This window comes from Lytechinus variegatus, chromosome 17 (assembly GCF_018143015.1).
Source record: "Lytechinus variegatus isolate NC3 chromosome 17, Lvar_3.0, whole genome shotgun sequence".
Classification (NCBI taxonomy): domain Eukaryota; kingdom Metazoa; phylum Echinodermata; class Echinoidea; order Temnopleuroida; family Toxopneustidae; genus Lytechinus; species Lytechinus variegatus.
In genome coordinates this window covers 5,487,343-5,513,718 of record NC_054756.1, presented here as the reverse complement: position 1 = coordinate 5,513,718, position 26,376 = coordinate 5,487,343, and the positions used below count along the sequence as shown (strand labels likewise).

General features: G+C 36.4%; 1 protein-coding gene and 1 long non-coding RNA gene across 2 annotated transcripts; both read right to left on the bottom strand.

Annotated features, from left to right (window-relative positions):
- Positions 1–415: 415 nt before the first annotated feature.
- Positions 416–2,008, bottom strand: LOC121431070. Its single transcript, XR_005972097.1, has 2 exons — positions 1,754–2,008; positions 416–1,009 (listed from the first exon to the last, which is right to left on the bottom strand). It is a non-coding gene; the product is annotated as an uncharacterized LOC121431070 (long non-coding RNA).
- Positions 2,009–3,864: 1,856 nt separating this feature from the next.
- Positions 3,865–25,780, bottom strand: LOC121430865 (probable lysosomal cobalamin transporter). Its single transcript, XM_041628288.1, has 16 exons — positions 25,612–25,780; positions 22,269–22,347; positions 20,476–20,573; positions 19,862–19,925; positions 19,224–19,318; positions 18,538–18,605; positions 16,481–16,575; positions 15,544–15,617; positions 13,132–13,257; positions 11,348–11,568; positions 9,618–9,720; positions 8,474–8,578; positions 7,739–7,885; positions 6,944–6,989; positions 5,597–5,697; positions 3,865–4,186 (listed from the first exon to the last, which is right to left on the bottom strand). The coding sequence occupies exons 1-16, from the start codon at positions 25,672–25,674 to the stop codon at positions 4,073–4,075; spliced, it is 1,599 nt and encodes a 532-aa protein (XP_041484222.1). The 5' UTR covers positions 25,675–25,780; the 3' UTR covers positions 3,865–4,072.
- Positions 25,781–26,376: the final 596 nt, after the last annotated feature.

Sequence of the window (26,376 nt, the reverse complement as noted above, 5' to 3'; positions counted from 1 at the left end):
GGTTAACGTCATTACTATGGATCCCCACCCCTCCCTTCTTCCTTACCTCAGTGCCCCTCCCTTACTCGTACTCCTACCTCTCATTTTTTCCGGTATTTTTTTTTTGTCTCCCTCCCCTCCCCCCCCCCCCTCTTATTTCTTTTTTCTCCCGTCTCCTCTTTCTTTCTCTTCCTCTCTCGCCTACGCCAACTCCTCTTTCTCTCTCCCTTCCTATTTGTCTTCTCATCTACCCTTCTCACCCCTCCCCCACCCCTTAAGTCTCTCTCTCCCTTCCCATTCTCACTCCCTCCCTCTCTCTCTCTACCTATATACCTCCTTTCTCTCTCCCGTCCCTCTCTCTCTCTTTCAGATCACCTACCTTTCTATCAATTCTGACATGTCAACACAGAAAAACAATTCACACCAGAATCAAATTAATGTTATCTATAAATCCTTTGTTACTGTAACTCAATGTGCATAAATATACAACAAAATAAAAACAGATTGTAATCCATGCCATGAGGAAAAATCTTACCATACATAACGACCATTTCACATAGCACAAAAATAATAAGCATTAACAACAAAAGTATAAGCACAAATTAATCAATGTATAGGAAGTTGTCTTGGACATCAGTTTTCAATCATAATCATATAGATAAAATATATCATTAGTAGTTATGTATTCCATTACCTTGGCTTGCAAGTCCATTTATTTAATTCATAAAATATTAAATGATCATCTGAGTATAATATCTCATATACAACAATATTTGTTTTACTACTCGAATGTATAACAGAATGAATAAAGTATAAGAAGCAATTATGGTATAAGGAGTAGCAATGGTGAGTAATGATTACACAAACAGTATACTAGTACTAATGATATGATAATAATTACAAAACCCGAAAAGGTAGGGAAATATATTCTCCATAAAAAAATATGATGATAAAATAAAATTTCAATCATCAGTTCATATCTAATGGAGATTTCATTTGGAGTAAATCAAAATGATTAAAACCCTTAACCCTAAAAAGACTGGGGGAGGGGCTGATTCAGCCCCCCCTCGACATTTTTCGCGATAAATCCGCCACGCGAAATTTTTTAACCGCGTCGCTCACTGACTTTTTACTTTCAAGTCTTGCGCAACTTTTGAGACCAAAATTTTGACCCCCGGGTACGCGGTTCCAAAATTACGCAACATTTTGTAAGTGCATGCAGACCCAAAATTACTAAAAATCGTGAATTTGTGTACAAATCCAATGCAAATAGTGTTCTTAGCCAAAATTCATAAATGTATCATTATTTTACTGCTTAAAATCAATTAATTTTATCTTTTTTATGGTCAAAATAACGTCCCGAACAATTTCCATTGACAAAACAATAATAACAAGAAGTCGAAAAACAAAGAAATACATAAGAAATTTAGAAAACAATAGAATACATAAGAAATAAATGTGATTTTCAAATTTTTTTAAAATCAATTTGATCAGATGCCTATCTAGAGTATGTGAAACAAAAATTAGCATTTCAGGGGCATTATTCTATTAATTAGAGCAAACTTATGATTTTACACATAAATTAGCATAATTAATGAGACATGAGAATTTTTGCAGAATTTGATGTTAAAGTTTTGTAGATGCCATGGGTAACGCGTGTGCCAATTTTCGTCGCGATCGCGCGATCGACGGCCGAGATCATAAGGGGGGGCTGAATCAGCCCCCCCTCAGTCTTCTTAGGCGTCGAAATAGCCCAGTCTATTTAGGGTTAAACGACCAGGTTCGGGAGCCAAGAGGCCACTTCAAAATTTTTCATGAGAAATCTCCAAAGTGAAAAATTCTAGCCGCAGCATTTCATGACATTTTTCTTCAAGCCTCTCGCATCTTGTTAGCTCTTTATGAAAGGCCCATCAGACATGCAACACCCATTCGTATGGAATTTCTTGTGACGCATCTTACATAGTAATAATAATAGGCATTTATATAGCGCCATCTTTCAAGAAATATTCTATTCCGAGGTGCAATGTTATTATCATTACCACCTTGGCTTTAGTTCGAGCTGCCTTTCAGCGCTCCTGCATTCAAGGAATTAGTCCTGCAGGGTACCCATTCACCTCACCTGGGTTGAGTGCAGCATATTGTGGATAAATTTTTTGCTGAAGGAAATTACGGCATGGCCTACGCCAGAGGAAGAGTTGCAACTTCAATTAAATAAAAATCAATCCCAAGTTCCTTACTCTCACTTTCGATTGGTTGAAAAATCAAATTGTAATCGATTTTTTGAGTCACAATTGATTGCAACTCTTTCTGCAAAGGGCCCGGGGAGGTGTTCAAACGGATTTAAGCGTGACTTATGGAGTGTTGCAAGAACCAAGCAAACGAATTGCAAGTCAATTGTAGGATCCCAAAACAAACTCAAGTCTTGCAATTAATCGCAAATTTGCAATTGATCAATGGCCAGCTTCTTTTATCAACATGAATATATAAAGCAATTTGAGTTAGTTGAAAGTGATTGATCGGTTGTATATATACAACAGTGCAATTTACAATTGATTGCAAATTTTTTTTTCCAATAATCCCTTTGTAGAGTAATGCATAAACGTGTACATGATATTATTTCATGCATAAACTGATAGATAGGTATGTGTATTAAAGTTCACGTCCCCTGCGAATGATTTGGCTAATGAAGGGATGCATTATACACTGCATGCAACTGAAATTTAAGTGCAACTCCCCCCTTGGTGGTTTTACAGATAAAGATGTATAACAAAGTTACACACTTTTTAAAACAATCAAAGCTGTGATAATGTGAATATTTGGACAAATTTCATACTACAATTTCGGTAAATATGTGACCTATCACCCCAGAACCATCAATAAGTCGCCAGGTAAGCTTCTCTGTAAATAGCCAAGATAGTGAATTTAGTCTCCAAAATCCAAAAATTGAAAACTAGCTTACCTGAAAGAGCAATTCTTCTTCTTCATACTGTGAACATTTTAAGTTGTGACATTGAATAAAAGAAAACATACAAGACTTTCCTTAGACACTACTTTTTCTGAGTGCTTCGAAGTTTCACTGAGATTATACAGTATGTACATCTCATGCTCGAGTGAACCCCAAACTTCAAACCTTGTTTCCTCCTTATATTCTACGCTATTGCTGAATTTCCTCTGCATTCGATCAAGTACTTGTATTGGTTATTGTTGGTCAATTTTAACATATTACACATCATTTTAAAGCTTAAGAAAAAAATTCACAAGCTAAACAGAAATCTCAATATTCATTTTGGTTGACTTATTGCTGGTTTTTGGATGGCAGGTAACATATTCTACAGCTCATTACCCAAGAATAAAATTGCACAAAACTAATTAATTACAGTGAAAATCCAGCTGTCTCTTCCGAACAGCTCTTGATTTTCTTGCCAGAATTTGAGGGGGTCCTAATACTACTGTAACTAGCAGGGGAACTGCATTTCCCTTGCCTTCATTTCTACACTGTTAAAAAAAACGTGATTTTAAAGAAAATAAACAGAAGATTTTGCAGAAAGCAATAACAGAATCATTCTGTAAATTCATAAAACAGGAATTTTTCTGTAATTTAACAGAACAGGTCTGTTTAAAAAGGGGAAAAGGATGTTTTATTCAAGGAAATTTGTAAGATTCCATACTCCAAATACCAATTTCTTGTAAGATTACGCAAATCGGTAAGATTACAGGTGTTCTCGAGACTCTGCTGCAGGAACTTCTTTTATTTTGAGGATAAATTTTCTAACAGTTTGAGACATATTGCAAAATCATAGGAAATCAAGAAATTCAATACAAGAGTACTCCAAAAAGTTAAACAGATGTACTTTTTGCCTGAATCTTTTTTACTGTTTTTTAGGGGGGGGGGTTGAAGGGGGAGGGGAGGGGCATTTCTGGAGCATCTATGGAAATTTTAGATATTAATCATTAGTCAAACCATCACTGTCCAAGACATACAGTGCGTATTTTGTTGTTGAAATTGATGCTGTGCATAGGTTTACAACCCATGCAGCTTCGGGACCTATTACGATTCATTTTAATCCACATATAGATGAAGGCATCAACGGCTTTACGGATCCAGCATTTCTTCATCACTGTCTTCTGTATCGGAAGCCTCAACGTGACCCTCGATCGCCGACCGACGGCGTCTGAAGAAAAAGATTAGCACACTCAAAAGAAACATCTAGGAGAAAGAAAAAAAAGGCAAAGATGATGAAATTTAGTATGTTACGCGACTTATGCTAAATTATTTTGGCCTGTATTCCGAACTCTGGTGTAATTAAAAGATTATGTTTCAATTTTGCTCTTTTTCCCCAGGAAGATCTGATTTTCTCATGTCTCTGTCTGAGGGTGTCCCCTTTTTCTGACACTATGGATAGCCAACTATAACATTAATCCAATAGACTAGACCCTGTCTTACAAAGAGTTGCAACTGATCCGATCAATCACAACTATGGATGGTCAGCGACATCAACATCTTACATGCAAATTTGTTCAAAATATTTCCTAGGTATGATGTATATTCATACATTCATTGTTCTATTCCTATTTTTTATAAATATTCTTTTCCAAAAACATTCTTTGTGGAACTAACACCTTTTGGAAAAAAAATTCTTTGCCATTTTCTTCACTTTTAAATGGGAAATTCATCTTTTCTTTGGTATTATCTTATAGAGCTACTAAAAGTCTATACATTGAGACAAAAAAAAAGAAAATCAAAGTGAAGAAAAATGGATCTAACCCCTTTTGCAACTGAGCTCTTCAGATGTGTAATACAAGTTTAGTGGTACATATTGTTTATCATTCTTTATCTTTGTGTGAATGGGTCCTGGCCCTATCTTAGAAAGCTGAAATATATTGAAAAGAGTCTTTAAAAAGTCTAATATGAGCGCATATGAACTCTTCCTCATCATGTTTGCCGATTCGAAGACACCAGAACTATAAAATCAACTCATCGCATCGGGTGTTTCATAAAAATTCTTGTAAGTTAAGAGAGACTTTGGGATAGACTGGTGATCCTTTCTTGAGGTAAATTATGCATACATTTTCATTGGTGTGGATTTAGCTCCGAAGAAAGAATCTCCAGTTGTTCATGAAGTTGCTAGTAACTGCCTATATTCTTAGCAACAAGTCTTCATCTTCAGAACCTGATATGTCTTGCATTTTATATCGTGTTAGTTCTCTCTTCATGTTTCTATCTCTATTCACTTCTCTCCGTAACTCTCTCTTTCTCATCCCCCTCACTCTTTCTCTCTAGCTCTCCTGTCCTTTAATATGATTTTCACATCATTGATTCTAGTATTTTAGCCATTGTATAATTTATGTATATATTCTTTGGATATCGCTCTCAAGCTCTTAGAGCTTATGATGATCTACTCATGTATATGTATTATATATATATATATATATATATATATATATATATATATATATATGATTACCTATGACAACGGTTATGTAATGTAGACAATGATATATATGAATAAAATCAAACCAAAAAACAGCTTTATGAACACCCAACAGAGCGCATTCCAGTGCAATGCGGTTCGAGTCCTTAGTAGAAGCCCTTAAAAGAGGGTAGAAATTCACTTACGCCAATGAAGGCCCACGTGGCCCAATAGTAGCATGCACCAAAGAACCACACTCTGTAGAGAAACTTGGACATCAGTTTCACAGCAACAGTCATGACACATTCTTTGAATGGATAAAAAACACAAACAATAAATGAGAACTAAGCCCCAATCATACATGTATATTGGATAAACCCCAATTGGAAATAAATGCTTTTCCCTCATTTGCCGATTCAAATTGAGTACATATACACAGTGAATCTTTTATGCATTATAGATATTGTCACTTTATGGTCAGGTTACCTTCGATCTTTCTTTAAAAAAATAATGATTTTGTTATTTCACTCATTTTATTAGGGACAAGAATCATGTGGCTTTTTCATAAAATGAAGAACGCGTGGGGCAAAAAAAAATGTCTTAATCCAAAACGGGTCGGCCAAGCCCCGCTGGTAGGTAATCTATACTCAAAAGAGCAATCATGGTTTTCGGTTTGAATTTACTAAATGACAGCGTGCCACATCTGTGGGACATTGCAAGAAACGTGAAATCAATTACAAGTCAAATTTGAATCTCTGAATCAATCGTAAGTCTGGTAATTAATTGTAAATTTTCACAGAATTGCTACCTGGCCACATCTTGGAAAGCCATGGAAAACTATGGAAAGCCATCAAAGTCAACATATAAAATGCTTGTCTGTTCAAAATAAAATTCTAGATGTGAATGTATATTCATAATCTCATTGATTTCTTGACCATTTGGTGTGATCTCCTTTGTTTTCAAAGGACATTTTGCAAATTTCCTGCAGAAAAAATTATGACACTGGTGGATTTCCATAGAGTTATGATTGATTGGATCAATCATAGCTCTTTGTAAGACATGGCCCGTCTGCTTCTAGCAACAAGAAGTAAAAAATAAATTTTGATGTAATTACAATTGAGATATCTTAATTTGCAACAGAAATTTGCAATAGATTGCAAATATTTTCTTGCAATGCTCCCCCTTCTAGAATTTAACGTTAGATAAAAGACAGTATTCTGAAGTCGGATTTAAATTTAAGTTGGGTTTAAAGTTGTGGTAGAAGTATGGATAGCAAATTGTTCCATAAACAGTAGAGAAATCATATTTCAGCTCATTTGGCTCCCAAATCATTCATAATTGTCTAGGAAGTATAAATAAATGATTGTCTTCACCATCGATGAATCAGGAAGAGCACAGTAAACAGATAAAAAACATATAAACATAAAAAAATTTTGAAACTTTTGGCTACCCATAATTTTAGCACAGAGTTAGACCACATTCTAAGTTAAACCTGACTTCAGAATACGGGCCTATCTGTTTATGGAAGGTAATATATTTGGCTGACAACTTACCGTCACCTGCCTGTGTATTGCACTGTACTGCCTCTGTACCATTACTCTGAAAAGTGAAGAAGAAGCCATAATATAAACACCTATAATGTAATTTAAACACCTATAGTGAAATTGACACATGGTCTACAGCCACTTTGGCCTCATCTCATCAGGGCCCTGTCTTACGATTGATCCAATCAATCGTAACTCTATGGAAATCCATCAGTGTCATAATTTTTTCTACAGGAAATTTGCAAAATGTCCTTCTTAAATAAAGAAGATTACACCAAATTGTAGAGAAATCAATGAATTCATGGATATAGTATACATTCATATCTAGAAAATTTCTTGAACAAACATGCATTTTAAATATTGACTTTGCTGGCTTTCCATAGTTGCGATTGATCTGATCAATCACAACTCTTTGTAAGACAGGCCCCTGGTCTCATCTTTTTCTTTATTTGTTCCCCTACATTTCATCAGTTTTTTTTTTCACTTTTGTGTTCAAAATATCTCAACTATCCGACCAAATCAGATAAATATCAGAGTGTGTGTGTAATGTAAATATATTTGACTGTTATTCAGGGGATTGATTGACCTTGACAAGCCTTTGGCCTTTGCTGGTCTCTGCATCCAATAATTGATTTTATTTGTTGTACTATTGTTGATAATCGTTATTTTTCAAATTGTCACTAGTTTTTTACCTGTTGCTTCTTTATAATAAATATTGCTTTACCATATTACATACTATGCTTTTATTCTGAATGTAAATAGGTCACAATGGGCCAATCAATCCATTCATCAGAAATCACTTACCGGCATGTACCTCTGGTATCCGTAGCTCAAGTAATCTGGTGCCAACGTATACAGCATCGTATTCAGCGCCATTATCATACAGATCACAATCGAACACTGGAAGAGAAGCGCTTGAGGCTTGGTGCGCTTGGGACGAATCCTATATAACTGTAAGAGGATGAGAAAGTGGATGATTCATAATAATCATAATGAATGCCACATTTATGAAGCCCATGTAAATTTTTCTACGCAGTACAAAACAGGCTTCAGCTTAATCCCTGTTTTTTCTATCCAAATTTATAACAACGTATCGTTTGAATGATTTGCTGTAATTAAGTATATTTTGAAAACTGGTTGTGAAATGAAACCGATATTAATCATCCTCATAAAATGTGTCATTATCATCTCCACATTTTGTCATGCTCAATTTCCTCTGAACCACATTAACACATCACTTTCATTAGTTCTTGTTATTATGAATACCATCAGTTACATGTACCACTATTGTCCAACATCATTTTCATCATTAATATCACCATCATCATCTTCACAATTATTAACACCAGATATCAAAAGAGAGGGGAGTGAGAGAACTGGAAGAGTTGTTCATAAAAAAAAATCTACATGTAGGAGGGTTGCAGAACAGCAGGATTGCCAAAGACAAATTGTATGGCACTAATATAAAGAGAGATTGGGAAACAAAGAGAGACAAGAGAGAGTGAGAGACAGAGAGAGATAATAGTCCAGTTTACTCACTCTTATGCAGAGCAACCATATGCCAATCTTTTTGATGCCTCCAACAGAAGTCCAGAAGAAATACGTCAAGATGATGCTGAAGATCACAAGATCCAATGGAAACACCTACAAAAGAATAGGAAAAATATATATATATATTTTAACTTTGGTAGAGCTGGATAATTCAGGCATTCTTCAAGGTCATGCACCCATCTGGGTTTCAGATGGGAACCAAAAGTTCTCAAAATAATCTATTTGACTTCAGGCACAGATATTTTTGGATTTTGGCTGGGGTGAGATCAGGTTTTTAAAACATGAGATAAAGGCGAGTTTGATTCGCAGCGAGGTGACATCGCCGGGTGGTCTAAGTCAACTGGCTGCACAATGGAAGTCCGGGGTTTTATTCCCGTCATAGCACTTGCCAAGGCATTTTTTTTCTACACTGCTCCAAATACTTTATGCAATATTGATAACAATGTGTGCATGTTTTTTTTTTCTTTTTATTTAATGATCTTTAATAATTCTGCCTGGTTTTTTTTTCACTAGAAAAAAAAAGATATTTAAATTACTGCAAATTATTCTGCAGTATCCAACTTCTTTTTTCAAATTCCCTGGACCCAGTTTACTGTAGGGGTGGAGATTAGATGTAAGGGGGTTAATTGCAGGGGTTAATCCGATAAATCAGATGTACGTCAATAATTAGATGTACATGTATATGCTAGTTAACTGTCATAAGTTGCCTACCAAAATAGTAATATACAAATTCTTGTGCAAAGTGCCATTTTCACGTCACATTACCAACTAAAGGTGAAGTGACCTCTATGCCACATCCTCATTTTGTCTTCGCTTGCCACGAACACAGCCAGGGGCAGATCCAGGATTTTCTAGGGGGGGAGGCATATTGTACAGGAAAAAAAATGTTTTTCATTATACCAAATCGAGGTTCTATGCATGAGATATCACCCTTAAAAAAGATCGTTTGTGCCTCTTAAAAGGGGGGGGGAACAGGACAGATGTGCCCCTTCCTGGATCCGCCACTAGACTTCACATCGCTTCTGAAGAGTTATGGAACTCTCCCCCAAATTGCAACTTTGGAGCACTGTTGGTGTCCCTTTACGAATACCGATAAACTTTCTAATTGCCTTAGTTTCTAACTTTGACGTACCCTCTGTGCATAGAGGAGCATCATGTCTATCGGATTGGGGAAGTGTCTCTTGGTGAGCACATAGCCGCTGCGAGGCCCAAGGGAGTGAAGAGCCCTGTCCAAACTGCTCAGAAATACAAAAGGAAAAAATGTGTGTAATTAAGGTATAAGGTCTGGGCTCTGTTTCATAATACGTGTTGTAAAAACAAATTTACCATACCAGTTAAAAGCTACTGAAATCCTTCAATCTAATTGGTTGATAGTAAATTTGTTATAAAAATTGTGCATTCGATATAATAACGGGTCTTAATGAAACAAGAGCACGCTAGGACAGACTAACAATTATGCCCAATACACCAATCACAGATTAGGATTCCTTGCTGCTATTACAAAATATGCGTGAAATTGCTTCCACTCACTCATGCGTGAATGATGAATCTATAGATTTAGGCCAGGGGAGTGTTTCACACAAACATTTTCATCTGAAAAATTTCCTTGATTTTGATTGGCTGAGAAGCACAGCTCATATGGTGACTGTCGGATGAGACAAGACTTGTCAGATAAAACGTCTGATAAATCACTTCATGAACCACTCCCCAGACGAAAGAAGAGAGTCTAAGCCTTACCATGACAGGTAATTATGGCTATTGTTATTTGTGATTTAAGTGATAATAAATCATCGATAATCAGCAGCTTTTTTGTTCGGGGAAGCGCAATATTATACAAATAATGCACGTAAGCGTGTGCATGCAGGGCCAAATAATGAACAATTTTACGAGAGCCAATGGATATATACCACACCGAGGTCCGCAGGACCGTGTGTGGTATATCTATTTGGCGAGTCAAGCACAGAGTTCATTATTTTGGTCCTCTATGCACAAGAATGCATGCATTGTTTGTTTTATACAACCCCCTCCTTCCCCATGTCACTGAGTTGTCCCGAATGCTATATTTGATCTAAATTCTAGATATTTCTAGATAATTCCAGACCTCGCACTATCCTGCACTCTGACGTCAGAGTGCAGGATAGTACTTTTTGTATGACGTCAGAGTGCAGGATAGTGCATTTTGGATGCAATAGTGCGATTCGCTGTATATCATGTGACCAGATTTGGACCGATCAGGTTACAGAATATTCTTGGGAGTTATATAAAAACGACTAAATTACAAATATGTTGCCTCATGGGTGAGGATCCTAGAAGTAAATGAATAGTTTAAGGCTTTAAAGGTCCTATGACACCAATTCCATCTTATTCTAGATAAATATCTATTATTAGGTAGTTTTACTTGAAAAATACGAATTTGCCATCGGTTCCTGTGTACGACGAACCGGTGTTGAGTTATGCCATGGAAATGAACTTCAACGGGAACGCCCACTAAAATTTTCGAAAGAGTCGACCTGTCAATCATTGTGACGTCATCGAAGGCAGGTTTTCCTAGCTGTGCAGCCGGACCCCTAGTTATTGTACACGTTCCACGTGCAACCACAATAGGCTCTTCAAGCTCCAAACGTCAACAACACTCAGCAGTTTCCTTCCCTGACATCATAATTGTCACGTGATATACAAAACCCAACTCGGGCTGAATTTTTGTGGGCGGGGCGAATTTGGCTCAATTTTCGATATAAAACTGCCTTTGAACCTGATGTGGGACGTTTTTCGGGTAAAATTTTGATGAAATCATAATTAGTAACCACTAAGCTAACAAATAAATCAGCATCTTTGCTGTATTTCATGGGACCATTAAATTACCTTGTCATGAAAAGGGATGTTATCAGGAGAAAGGAAAAGAGCAGGAGAAGGATTCCCATCACAATCTCAAACGGCCTCCAGAATTTGCCGCACCGTGCGCTCAGCGATCCTTTCTTGTCCTTTAGATGGCGCTGTCTTCTTTTAATCAGCTCTTCTTCGTCGTTCAGCTGTTGGAGCCTGCCACGGTCGCGGTTGGATACCGATCGGCTTGAACCATGGTACTGAAATAAACAATAACCTAGAGCATTTAGAGAGCATACATACAGTACTTTAACGTTTACAGATTATTAAAAATAGTTGCATTAAACACTGATTTCACGAGAAAGTCTGTAAAACCAATTACTTTTACTTTTATGTTTAACATTTTTCTTTCTCTTTGATTATTATGTTCATTTTTTGACAATTTTGTTTTGTTACGTTTTTAATTTCTGTTGATGCAGGGCCCCTTGGTCAAGCAGTTCTTGCAACTGAAAGGGCTACCCTGTAAAAATAAAGAGACATATAAAAAATTAATGAATAAAACAATTTTTTTGTCAGTAATCTAACATAACGTAATCTTACAAGCAATCACAGTGCATCTCGATCTGGGCCCCGTTTAATAAAGACTTGTTATAATAACAAATGCACTAAACAAACTTGCCATCAGCCAATCAGATTAAAGGATTTCAGTAGCTTTTAACTGTTATTGTAAATTTGTTATTGTAACAAGTTTTATGAAACGGATCCCTGGTACAGTGACATATACTTTGTGCTGCACTCAACCCAGGTGAGGTAAATAGGTACCGGCAGGAAGCTATTTCCTCAAAAAACTGTGAGCACCGGAATCAGCAGACTAGCTTACCCAGTGTAATATAGGAGCACCTTGAGCACCTAGCAAGGTAAATCCTACAGTATTTTTATTATTATTTTTCAGACTGAACTTTCTGAAATTGTGAAATTTATTGGTAAGCAGAAAAACAATCACACTGAAGATCCCCAGCATAGATAAGCACATGTGGGACAGTGCTTTATTATTGCTTGGAAAAATATTGGTGCCTGACATGTGGGCCCTCTATAAATCCTGTGCTTACTTAACTAATTTCTCAGTAATTACACAATTTCTTCCCAAATATGTTGGCAGATATACATATATATATGCAAACAGAAACTTAGACAGACGAACATAGTATTGGATGCTCTATGAACTACTACTACTGCCATTTATTTTTAAAGTGTGAAATCTGAAATATTTTACTAAAAAGTCATGAGATTATGTTAGTAGAATGTATACTGACATTATCTTATGTGGAGGATGGTTCATGTAATGTAGACAATGTGATGTCACTTTGAATCAGAACGAATAATAATAATAATTAGATTTATATAGTGCTTTTTCCAGAGGATACAAAGCACTTTTAATGGCATAAGACAAGTTAAGGTTTATGGTTTAAATAGGTGTGTTTTAAGATTTTTTTTTAAAGAGGTCAAGGGAAACGATGTTTCAGAGAGATGGAGGCAGTTTGTTCCAAAGACGGGGAAAGAGTTGAAGAAGGCCTGTTTTCTGGATTTTGGAGTGACATAGGAAGGAGCAGCTTTAGAAGAGAGTACGTTGATCTTGGTTGATAAAATAATGAAGAAATATATTAAGAAGGAAGTGTGGATGATTTATAGATTTGAACAAGTATTTGATAATGTATTCTATCAGAAACAGGTAGACAATGAAGTTTATTTAGAAGAGGGGTAGCATGACGCCATATTGTTTTTTTGTATCATGCCACTGATTGATTCAAACTATGAATACTGACCCTTTTATTGATGGCATTGCGGCGTCTGATGTTGTGTTGTATGGCCGAGTCTGTTTCATCCAACTCATCGGTCACACTTTGGGTTCCTTTGATCATCTCGATGGGAATGGCTGCCATGCCAATAGCCTGAAGACAACAATAAGTTATAAGTCATGGGAACATAATATTACGTCAAGGGGATGAGTTAGTAAGTCATCAAAGTAACTCATGGGAATGAGTAATAAGTTGTGAGTTATTATTCCAGTTATTATACCAGTTATTATTCCATGGCCTCGTCCTACAAAGAGTTGCGATTGATCTGATCAACCACAACTATGGAAAGCCAGCAACGTCAACATCTAAAATGCATGTTTTCTTACTATGATGTATATTCATACATTCATCCTTTTGTTCAAAATTCAGTAACTGCTTCTCCTTATTCACAAAGGACATTGTGCAAATCTCCTGTAGCAGAAATTAGGACATTGATGGATTTCCATATTACTGAGGCTGATTTATCGATCATAATTCTTTGTAAGACAGTTCTTTGTAAGACAGTTCTTTGTAAGACAGGACCCATGGGGTGTTTAGAGTAAAGTGTGACTTAGAGTCATACTTAAAGTACAAGTCCACCCCAACAAAAACTTGATTTTAATAAGAGAAAAATCCAACAAGCATAACACTGAAAATTTCATCAAAATCGGATTTCAAATAAGAAAGTTATGGCATTTTTAAGTTTCGCTTAATTTCACAGAACAGTTATATTCACATCCTGATAGGTAAGCAAATGAGGAGACTCATGACGTCAACCACTCACTATTTCTTTTGTATTTTATTATGTGAAGTATGAAGTACTCTAATTTTCTCCTTATTGTCAAGTGAAACAACGGGTATTTCCTCCATGAACATGTGGAATTAGCATTATTTAATACTACATGTATATGGTTCAGTCAAGTTGGTCCTTATTGTCAAATCTGTGAAAAATGAAATATTGTATAATTCAAACAATAGAAAACAAAAGAAATAGTGAGTGAATGACATCATTGACCGTCTCATTTGCATGTAGCTGAGTTGTGCAAATCACTGTTTTGTGAAAATAAGCGAACTTTGAAATGTCATAACTTTATTATTTTACATCCGATTTTGATGGCATGTTCAGCATTATCCTAGTTTGATTTTTCTCTATTTATTTACATCAACATTTGACTGGGGTAGACTTGACCTTTAATAGCTCATGCACACATTATTTAACACATTATCTGATTGATGGATATGTGCCATTGCACACCCCATGCGCATGATCTGACCAATGCGTGATGCGTAATATACCACATGCTACCAAAATTGAAATGGGACTATTAAGTCACGCTTATATCTTTGACATTTTTACTTGTACTTCATGAGGGCATGACGAACTGGTAACATGTTTGGGAAATACAAATTGTCCAGCCAACCGCGGGGCTCTGTCAATCCACATTTATTGAAAGTTTATCTGGCATCCATTATGTCACCTAAGAATTGTTATTAAGCAATGTCTGAATGAGCATTAACCCATAAAATAAATGTCATTTAAATAAGCTAAAAATTGAATACTGTAAACTTGCAATGTGACAAAAGACAACAAATCACTGGGGAAAATGCAAATTGACACTTTTCGCATTCTGATGCACGTTATAGTATGCAACGCCTTATAGAAATATTGTGGTACGCTATACATAAATATTATCAATACAACCATACATGTATTTCATTTTGGCATAAATTTGGACATAAAACCAACAAATGTTGCCTATGACAGGAACACAAGTGGATTGTGGCCTCGTTCTCATCAACTTTCTTAGACCAGCTTAGAGGAAACCAGTTCAATGTGTAATGGGAACGGTCAAAGCAGTCTTTGAAACAAACTGGTCTTTCAAACCAGTTTGGAATAGCACCTCACGATGTAGTTTTCAAGACCGCTTCGCCTCGTTAAAATGGTCTAAGCGAAGGTGAGGACAAAGCGGGTCTTGACCAGAAGCAATCACTTCATGAAAGTATGAGGGTGCCTGCATGTTGGACGCACTACTCAGTACACACTGTGTGTCGAATGCCTCAAATTCTGCATGAAACATGGGACCACACTTAGAGCTTTCCCATTGCAACAAGGCCACTTTACAAAGGTTTAAGCAGTCAAGTGATCTTCTTAACTGGCTACAGGAAAACCAGGGGCCTGTTTCATAAAGGACTTGCAACAGTTGTAACATTGACACAATGGCAACTACCATGGTAACCTTGATTATGATTGACTGCTGAGCCCTGTTACTATGGTAGTTGCCATTATGACAAAGTTACAACAGTTGCAAGTCCTTTATGAAACGGGCCCGAGGTCAAGAAAGTAGATGGGTACAGGGTCTATTAATGACATTAGTTAAGCCGAGTACCTCCTATACTCACCATATAAAAGATAATGCCAATCATACCGATCAAAGATATGAACCCTATCAGAAAGTACAGAGCATCAAATCCCTCTGCAATTCAGAAAAACAAAATATGCGCATTATTATTGCAGTTGCAACTTCTGAAGGTTTCCCTTGTACTTACATGTAATATAGAATATACAAATTCATTCAATAAGTTAATAATACAATTATTCACTGATGAATATTGGTGATACTAGCATATTTAACTTCCTTTTTGACCTCATCCAACTTGGTCTCATCATAGTTCACCTGCAACAAATTCATTTCATAACCATTTCATTTAATAGACATTTATCACATTTAACACTTCTTTCATAATTTCAATATTCCCATTTTGTCTAATATCCCATTGGTATACACCATACAGTCTAATATGAACTGTTTATAAATCAAAACTTAATTTTCGTTGCCTGCCTCATATCTTAATCCCTCTCGGCTTGAGGTCTTTCTTTGGCCATACTTACACTAACTTCCCTTTGTGTCTGCATACTCCTTTTCTTTCATCCCCTTCATTAACCTGATTGGTCATCTCTTCTCACTAAATGCCCCTTTTGTCTCCTTGTTTCTAGCATTGCTGTTGAATGTCTATGGTCTATATTATGGTTGTTCCACTTTATATGTTTGTCATTTTGCCTCCGAAGAAGATTCTGCTAGGATTGAAAGCTTAGGCCCTTTTTTCAGCAGCTTCTTTTGCCATCAAAACTTAATTTGACAAAGAGGAAGTGGAGATTAGACCACTTGAGTATATAGTAAATGAAAATTAGACTAAGTCGGCATTAGACCAAGGGTAGTCTAGACCAGATGGAAATTAGAACAAACTGATAGAGGACCAAATAGGTTAGCCCGTGTGGTACTAGACTAGCTGAGTAGACAATTGCACGAAGACCATGTGAATAGAAGGCATTACTTACTGCCATTTCCAAACTCATTGATGAGATATTTGAACTGTTCCCAGTCTGTTGAGTTTTTCTCCTCCTGGGGAATTCCCTGCCATGGAACAAAGGCACTGAAAGAAAGGAATACATGTAGTTATAGAAAACCTAACCCTAATATGAGATATGCCAAGTTCGAAGACCAGCTACATGTATGTGTGAGATTTTCTGTGAATCTGAGTGAGATCACAGACATTGTGTACAATGTATATGGGGATAGGCTGTGATAGTTGCGTGAGACAGAGATTTGAGGGGATGAACATGAGTCAAAAATGCTTGAGTCTCACGCATAATGCGTGAGACTTGGTAGCTCTGCCTAATATACATTTGATAATAAAGCTAAGAGTGTCCTGACCAAACTTTAGCAACTTTGGGGTTATCCTTAAATATTTAGTGCCAAATTATGGTTTTATGCATTGATAAGCATGATTAGTTAAATCAAAATAAATTTTAATTATGGTACAACTGGGAACTGAATTGTGGGCATTCCGTCATGGGTGACGTGCATGCACATTTTCACCACGATCACATGATCAACAGTCACAATCGCATGATTAATGGCCAAGATCGGGGGGGCGCTGTTTTGCCCCCCCCCCCCTTGCTATATAGGAATAAACAGCAAGGAATTATAAAAACAGTCTCTCCTCCTCCCTTGCTTATATTCCTTCCTTCCCCTCTTCTTTTCATTCTCTTACTCATACCCTCTAACAAATTCATTCTCGGTTTCACTTTCACATCAACGATTTCCCACGACTGACAACTTTAAAGAGAAATTCTAGTAGTTGCAGTAAACACTGATTTCATGAGAAAGTCTGTAAAACCAGGCTTAATTGTCAGTATATCATCGAGGATCTAGATGTGGTACCGTTACATAAACTGAACTTTGTGAAATCTTGAAATCTACGCTGAAAAATGTTCACACTGAAGATCACCAACACAGATAGGCACACGTGGGACAGTGTATTATTATTGCTGGAATAAAGACCCGACGGAAGTGACCGACTCCGCGCTCATTTTGCTTATTTCTCAGCAATTACACAATTTCTTCCAGAATCCTTTGGCACATATTTTTTATTCATACAACAGACACTTGGGTGGTCATTATATTAGATTCTGTAAAAATTCATTTTGAGATCATTACCAATACTGGAATTTATCTTTAAACTGATATAATACAATCCAATTTCAGCTTACCCGGTGGTTTATTTCCTACTGGTCTATGCCAATTCGTCCAATTACCAACTTGTCTACTCATTTGGTCTATTATTATTATTATTACTTGTTATTTGTACTGCGCTTTTCCCATTAGGCCCAAACCGCGCTTACAATGAATAAGATGTAATATTCTAAAAACTACAAAGTATTAAAGAGATGAGTTTTTAATAACTTTTTGAAGATTGCTAATGATGGAGAGCGTCTAATTATTAGTGGCAGGTTGTTCCAGGATTTCGAGGCCGACACCGTAAAAGTTCTGTCACCAGCTAATGTACGAGTTAATGAATATGTGAGGCGAAGGTGATCACTGGCCGATCTAAGAGCTCTAGTTGGTCTATATAGATAAAGACAGTTACTTAAATACTGTGGAGCCTGTTTATTCAGTGTTTTGTAGACAATCACCAGTAATTTGAACGTAATTCTCTGTTTAAAAGAAAGCCAGTGAAGAGAATTAAAGAGTGGTTGGGAAGTGGTTGGGTCTACCATCAGTTCATCCACAATCCACATGGTATAATTGCCATCTCGCCTCTCATCATTTTGTCTAATAACCAGTTGGTCCAATAGCCATTTAGTCCATATACTACTTGGTCTTATTGGACTAAGTTTTAATTGGGCAAAATGAATTAAAAAGAAAATGGGTATTAGACCTACTGGTTACGAGATGAAATGGCAAAAGATGATCTGGTGATTAGACAAAGTGACTATTGGACCAAATGGCTGTTAGACGAAATGGTGATAGACGTAACGGCATTAGACTAAATGAAGGTAGACCATGTGATGAGTGGACGAGTTGGCAATAGACATAACAGCAGTTATCCTACCCAATGAGTAAAAGAATGAAGGCAATCAAAATGAAACCAGCCGTGTATTTTGAAGCAGTACAGCAACGCTACAAAGACAAAACACACACAATAAAATACAATGTATTTTCAAGATTCGTGGTTTTACAAATGTGAGTTTGTACTATTATTTTTTACCCCCAAAAATGACAATATATATTTTCGACAATTTGTAGAGAATACAAGAACCCCCCACAAATAAAAAAAGAACCATGTAACTCCCCATTATGACAGTATATACAGTAAAGAGATCAAAATAGCTTAAAGCTAAGTTAGAGGTTTGGTATAGAAATCAAATTTTGAAAGGAAATGGCTGTAAGTAATCCTAAAGTGTTTATCATCTGCCAAAATGCTTTAAAGAAATCAAATGAAAATAATTCAGACTTGCATGAAATTTATATTTATTCAATTACCACATGATTTTCTTGGTGTAGCTAACACAGGAAACAACATGTGGGACCACCCTTTAAACCGACAAGCATTTTTCAGTAATTTTTCTGATCTTCATTTGCTCATTACTCTGTAAATTAAAGGTTTTCTTGAAACATCACAGATGTCTAATATTTGTAGGTTTCATAATTCTGTGAACATTTCTTTTTCTATTCTGTTGTTACCAGTAGATCTACCAGACTTTATCATTAAAAGGGGGTAAAGATTCTAGAAAATACCTGAAAGCCAGTAGCATCTTCATCTCCTTCTTCATAGTAGAACATCACAAATGGGATGACCACAAACAAGAAGAATGCATTACAGCAATAGAGAGCTGTCAACCAATAATACATTCAGAACATTAATCATTTAACCCTAAATGTAATACTCCAACATTTCTCCCGATAAATTTGTTGAACACACCGTTCACAAGTCTTGTGCAACTTTTGCCAGACATCGTAAAAACCTTTCCCATATATGTATAATGTAATTTGCCAAAACTTGCATGGATAAGCCCATTAAATAAAGGGGGGGGGGGAGTATTGAGCCATGTGTTACAAAAGAGTATGCTGGATCCAATTAATCTCAACTATGGAAAACGAACAGTGCTATAAATTCTTTGGCTAAAGTCTCTTTGTAAACAAGAATATCATGCCGACAGACCAAACAGAGAAGCACAAGGATATTGTTAAATCTAGAGGACATGATATTCAAAGGGCATATACATTTTGATGTTGCTGGCTTTCCATAGCTACAGTAGTTAATAGTGGTTCAATCAGAAAAATCTTTTGTAAGACAGGGTTCCAAGAAACCTGCAATGAAAATCCTGGATGCCCATTGCAGATGGGGATATGTTTTAATTCATTAGCACACCTACCATAATAACAATACTGGATGTCTTGTTGAATCTCGTCCCTGGTAACGTTATCAGCGGCCCAATCCTATTAAAAAAAAGGTTAACAAAATGTGTCTGTAGTTGTAGGAACAATGATTTCAAGAGAAAACTTTTAACCTTACTATAACTGGGGCCTGTTGCAGAAAGAGTTGTGTTTAACGCAAGTCAAAGTATCAAACGCAAGTCCCAAATACGGGTGCTTCATTGGCTGAAAATCAAGTTGCACAAGATTTTTTGAGTTGCGTTTAATCGCAAGTCTTTCTGCGATGGGCCCCTGGGCTATTTCGTTGGCACCAAGTTTTCAAAGATTTTTACGCATAAGCGGTGACCCTTTCCTTTGCCATATTAGATATTCAACCATTTGAAATCTTTCCTCTTTAGGATTAGAATTCTTGTTAACGAGTACCTGAATGAAATCATTTATCAAGATTTGATGAGAATATTAGACAAAGCCCAAAAAAGTATCAAAACAAAATTTAAAAATCATATAAAGTGGGTGAGAAAAATCAGAATAGATTTGTCTAATTTTTTTAGCTCAAGAAAAGGTCGCAATGTCAAGACAACTCGACAACTCCCCCTCCCCCCAGCCACCTTACCTCAAATGTTCCATTTGTATCTTTGAAGGAAGAAACTAAAAAGATGTCCACTGGTATCAAAGTGACTGTCAAAACAGAGGCACACAGGCTCAAGATAGCTGAAAATAAAAATAGCAATAAATACGGCGGTATACCGTGTGAGTCAAAACAAAATTTGACACCTCACGAATTCATCCCTATTTTGAGGAGAAAAAAATAAGTCATGAACGCATAATCGTTGCTTAAGGCTGGAAAGAATATCTTCTCCAAATTAAATAAATACCATATTTATATGGTGTGTGTGAACGCTTGGATAATCAGTAGGTAAAGTACAATGAATGAATCCAGATGCGAATAATGTCATAATCCTACATAAGCTATATAGTATCATACTTACGAATCCCATTTCAATGAAATTAACTTGAGAAAAAAAAAAGTGTTTTATTATTGAAAAGGTGTTTTAAAATAGACTTTAATGCAACTGTTGTAGGATTATGACATCTATGACCTCTAGATTTATTCATGGGGCAGTCATGCTTTACTTTGGCGCAAGTCATAATTTACATCACTGCAAAGAATACCTCCTGATCATCCGTGCATTAACACATACCACATAAATAGTCCAGTAGAATTTCATACCTGGATAAGTTGTTAAGTACAAGTTTTTTTGTTGTTGATTTGTGTTCTTGATGGGGATTGAAGTAATTTCAGCTTGGTCGCCACCTTGGCAACCTGGAGCACTTTTTTAATTAGCCTAATTAGCAATATCATCTTAATTAGCATGTACATTATGTAATATGCTATTTCCCTTAAACCAGAAAGACTGAAAACATACATTGTAAATAATATCCTTTTTCTGAGAGGTCCTGTGACAAGGAATCGATTCATAACAATAATTCATATATTTAGGCTAATACATGTAGATGCAATTACCATAGTTGGCCTAATTAGCATAATGAGCCAATTATCATATATTTGTAATATATATTTGTGGATGTCTATCCAGAAAATGCCCAGTCAGAGTCTGATCAGTGTCTGTACGACATAGGTCTCAATATTTTTACAGGGCAGAACTGCTAATGTTGAATGAGACATTGAGCATGAAACAGAATATACAGCGAAAAAGCTATATTTCACATCACGTTACAACACGAGAACCAAGAAACCATTAAAAAAAATGATAGAAAATTACCCAGAATTTCGCCCAAGCTACTGTTTCCCTGCACTTGGAGCATTGGAAAGTACATTAACAAGTCTCCCTTTTTGTGACACAGAAATCCGAAAAATACACAGACCTTCATAGAAAATGAAATTAACCAAACTAAGATAATCGAGCGTAATCATGACAATCAAGGCAAAATTCAATTAAACAAAACCCAACATCTGGTGAGATTCTGCTATAAATCGAATCAGGGAAAAAATATCACAGGGCCTAAAGGCGATTTCATGCCTGAAAAGAAACTTCCTGGAAAATGAAGAAAAAAAAAGAGCCACAAAAAAATTACCCATTCACTGCAAAGTCAAAGCTTATCCAATGTTGCAGATTTGGGGGATAGATAGTAAAAAAATAGCCCCTGAAATTTTTTCAAAATATCAATAAATATGCCTTTATCAAACCTTTCTACATTGTTTAGGATGTGTTTGTTATCCAAAATTGTTCCTGGATCGATTACTATTATATTTGTACCTGTTCTCTTTCGTTCTTTCTTTCTTCTTTCACTGCGCCTTGGGCATTCTGCCGAGTGGATTTGGCACATTACAAATTACATATATTATTATTATTATTACTTGAGCTTATTCATACATGTACGTACCTGTAGCGGTTGAGCTGCATTCACTATGAAGTACACTCTTCAAGCTGAAGATGTAGTAAAATACAGCACAGAGGAGCAGCTAGACAGTGAAATTAAAGGACAGTTCAATGAATTAGTTTCTCAGTAATAATAATAATACCCAATTTTTATAAAGCGCTTTTCCCAGAATGGCCCAAAGCGTGTTACAGCATATTATTACCCCGGTCATTGGATTCATTTCAATCCCGCACGAAAAGTGCACAATTTCCACTCCCTGGGGAGCATTCCTTGCATTCATCGCAGCCTCATTATGGTGCTGGCAAAATCAAACAACAATATCTTTCGCATCCTACCGGGTACCAGTATCAGAGAATTTTATAGACAATATTCATATTTTGGTATTCAATTTCAGACACCGCTCTCACTACCTTCTTAAAACTAGTTTACTGGATACTAGTTTAGTGGAAACTAGTTTAACGTGTAATGAGAACGGTCAAAGCAATCTTCCAAATCAGTTCATAATTTAAGCACCTCGCAATGGAGTTTTCAAGATTGCTTTGCCTCGTTAAACTGGTTTTAGTTAGTGAGGACAGAACCGTTCTTTGGGAACCGATCTTCACACATTTCGAGCGCGCTCCTCCACAGAGAGAAGAAAAAGATGGGGTGGACTAACAATGTATATTAACACTAACAAGCACAATAGGGAGTAAGCCTGAGTCGAATCGATTTTAAAATCGGTGTTCGATCGATGTCATCGAACACCGGTGCAGATTTTGCAAAATCGGTGCATCGAAAAAAAAAATACGTCAGCCGGCCGATTCGTTTGGTTTACACAATCAATCATCAAAATATCAGTAATGTCCAACTTTACTACTACTTACTTGATTTCTATTGCCCCCAAAATGAAACCGAATGAGTAATTATGATGCTATTCACCATTAATTTGAAGTTTATTTCGATCATAGTTCGAGTCTTACTCGTCTGCTCGTGCCGAGATAATTTATGCACGATGAATTCATGAATGGAAGTCATGGCCATCGATCGTGCATGCGCAGTACTGTTCTTTAATCAAACCAGAAAATGGCCGGAAATTTACGCGATCAACGTAAAATAAATCTTGCTTTCATGAACAATATTAAAATCATGACCATAGAACATTATTTAATCGTAATATTTAACAATAATTTGCATATGATAATCATTAATATGAATTTAGAGCTTGATGTGAAACGTTTGTATTTCGTTTCAATTTTCAATGGCGGACATCTCATGACGATCGACTTGACTTCTTGAGTCGAGCTAGTGCACTTGTCTAAAAAAAATAATCATCACGTCAGGATTGATTCTCGAACATTGTCTACATGCAAAAACTCTGTTCAAGTTCGTAATATCACCATATATTAACATTTTACATGACAAAACAGAGAAAATTGCGTTTGATATTTTTTCCCATCAATTTTGGGCTCTGATTTCATGAATGGGAAAATATGTCATACGTCATCAAACACGCATGCGCATTGTGCTTATTTTCTCGGAGCTTGGTGGAGGAGACGTCCAGAGATGGAATAACAATAGAAATAATCCCAGTATTATTTCTTCCATATGAACATAACATACTTTGCTGACATCGTCAATATTCTTAGTATGACCATAAAATCTTGTTAAATCGTAATAATTTAGATGAATTTAGGGCTCGATTCGAAACATTCGTATTTATTTTGATCGCATGCTCAATTGCGTCTAAAAAACTGGATTGTCATTATCAGGATTAATTCTCGAACATCGTCATAACTCATATTCCACAATCTTTCCTCACAATCGTTATATCAGCATTGAATAGCAATTCAAATGACCATCCAGAGAAAATTACGTATTTATTCCCATAAATTTATTTGGAGCTCATTTTGGATCCAACTACACAATCTCAGGCAAGTTACAGCGCACTCCGTTGATTGCAATTGTTTGCTGGCGCTGACGTCAAGCACGCCCTGACGCCTGTCGTTTCGGAAGAGTGAGTGTACGGCGCTGCGGACGGGGCTGGTGAATGGACTGCGAATGCTAGTCGACCAAAAATCATTCGGATCGACTCTGCGTGATTCATGTCTTTATTATTGTTTCATTTTAAACTTATATGTTGTCATCTGCAAATATCATTGTTGAAGATATTTTGGGAAGAATTCTGCTTTGGTCCCCGGCCTTTTTTGTGTGTTTTGTGATCATGGAAAATACAAACGAACTTTGCTCTGTCATCTGCTTGTGCAACGCTCACCCGGCCAACGCCAGCGCATATCGTCAGTGCGTATAGTGCAGTGCAATATAAAGCGCATCGCATCGAACGCAAAAACAAGACTAAATTTTCCCCGCCTTCAATATTCGATGCATCGATGTTCGATCGAATTAGAGCTGTCGAACACCGGTTTTCAAAATAATCGATATGACTCAGGCTTATTAGGGAGACATGGGATTACCATTATGTATGAATTTAGGATTTTCAATTTGCTTGTAAATGTAAATGGAAAATGGAATTGTTACGGTTAGGTTGGAGATCATTCCAAAATTATGGCCACTATTTCACATAAATACAAAAAAAATTATGGCCACTTTTCAATAGTAATACAGTATAAATCTAGTTGGATTATTCTCAATGATTTCATGATTAATGGTACAGAGCTTCACGATTCATCTCAGGGAGTGTTGTTGCAAGGAAATATTTGCTATGAGTTGAAAATATTTTGTTGCACTTTTACAACTGATAGATTGATCTTAACCCTAGCACATCAGATTACAGTCCTTGTTTCAAGGAGCAGATATAAGCAATCAATCATGAATTATTTCGGAATGACGAGGTTTCATAAAATCATATATTTCAATAAAAGGAGATAAAATAATGTTTTATTTATTACTGATTGTAGAATTGATGTTTGTAGCTTACTTCATGATAAAGTAAACCTTGTCATTCCGAAATAAAAGGTAGATCTACAGGTGACGATGAAGACTAAATTATATATTTTTCCGATACTATCGTTAACGATGTCGCAGACTTGGAAGACAAAATTGCCTTCGTGAAAAGGAAAGCGCTTATTTGTCGCCAATCTTCCTATCTCGGAAGAATGGTCCTAGGACGTTTCTACGTACGCTCATCTCGTCATGCAACCAACAACAGGCCCCGAGCCCGTGCGAAGCCCAAGGGCAAGGCCAAGCCGGGCGTGTCGCTGTAGCTGTGCTGTGTGGCTGCTGCGCCCTTCGCCGACCTCAGTCTGCGGCTGGCCGCGAGCTCCTCCGCCTCCGAGAGCTCGAGTCGAGAGCCCGTCTGAGCTGAGACTTTACGTTAGAAAATGTAACTAACTTTTCATGATGAACTTACCAAAAGGATCCCACCTGTGCATCCCCACACGATAACAGATAGACCCGCGGACAGACTTTCCATGATGACATTTGCTATGCAAATTATCGTCCAAATCCTATTACAATGCAACAAATTGTGGTAAATTGTAAACAATTACCGGAACTAATCGGGCCAATTAATTTCACAATGCAATGGCTAAAGGTATTCACGAGATAGCAAATAAAAAGGGTGGATTTTAGAGAGTCTCACTGCGTCCCCCATAAGGGCCCCAGCCTCCAAGAATGAAAAAGAAATTTGTATCTTAGATGAAAAAATAAATAAGTAAGTAAATAAATAAATATAAATGACTGAATGAATGAATAAATAAATTAATTAATTAATTAATTAATGATAAATAAATGAATGAATAATAAATATATCAATAATAATGAAAAATACACTGCTAAATATATATCTATACATACGGTAGATAGATCTACAGGATATATATTTAGTTGCTAAATGAATATAGTTGGGATTAATTTGTTAATCAATTTACATAAATAAATGAATGATTGAATTTACACATTTTGGCCCCTATAACCAAGTTGTTATCGGAATATGACCCGATCGAGCGCGGGGATCGAAAAGGCTTTGGAGAAAAACTTACCCTAAACACGTCTGGCTAGTCTTTTAAAAAAATCTTTGGAAAAAACATGCCTTAATGTACGTTTGACCCTGCGACTGACCATTGACTGGCCCGGACAAAACTATTAAGTAATAGAAATGGCAGAGTAGCAGTCA

Excerpts from the sequence above, each read along its gene's own strand:
- LOC121430865 (XM_041628288.1), bottom strand. The coding sequence starts at position 25,674 with ATGGAAAGTCTGTCCGCGGGTCTATCTGTTATCGTGTGGGGATGCACA. Across the intron at positions 7,886-8,473 it reads TATGGTTGCTCTGCATAAGA|TTATATAGGATTCGTCCCAA; the intron begins GTGAGTAAACTG and ends ATCCTCTTACAG. Across the intron at positions 6,990-7,738 it reads GATACCAGAGGTACATGCCG|AGTAATGGTACAGAGGCAGT; the intron begins GTAAGTGATTTC and ends TTCACTTTTCAG.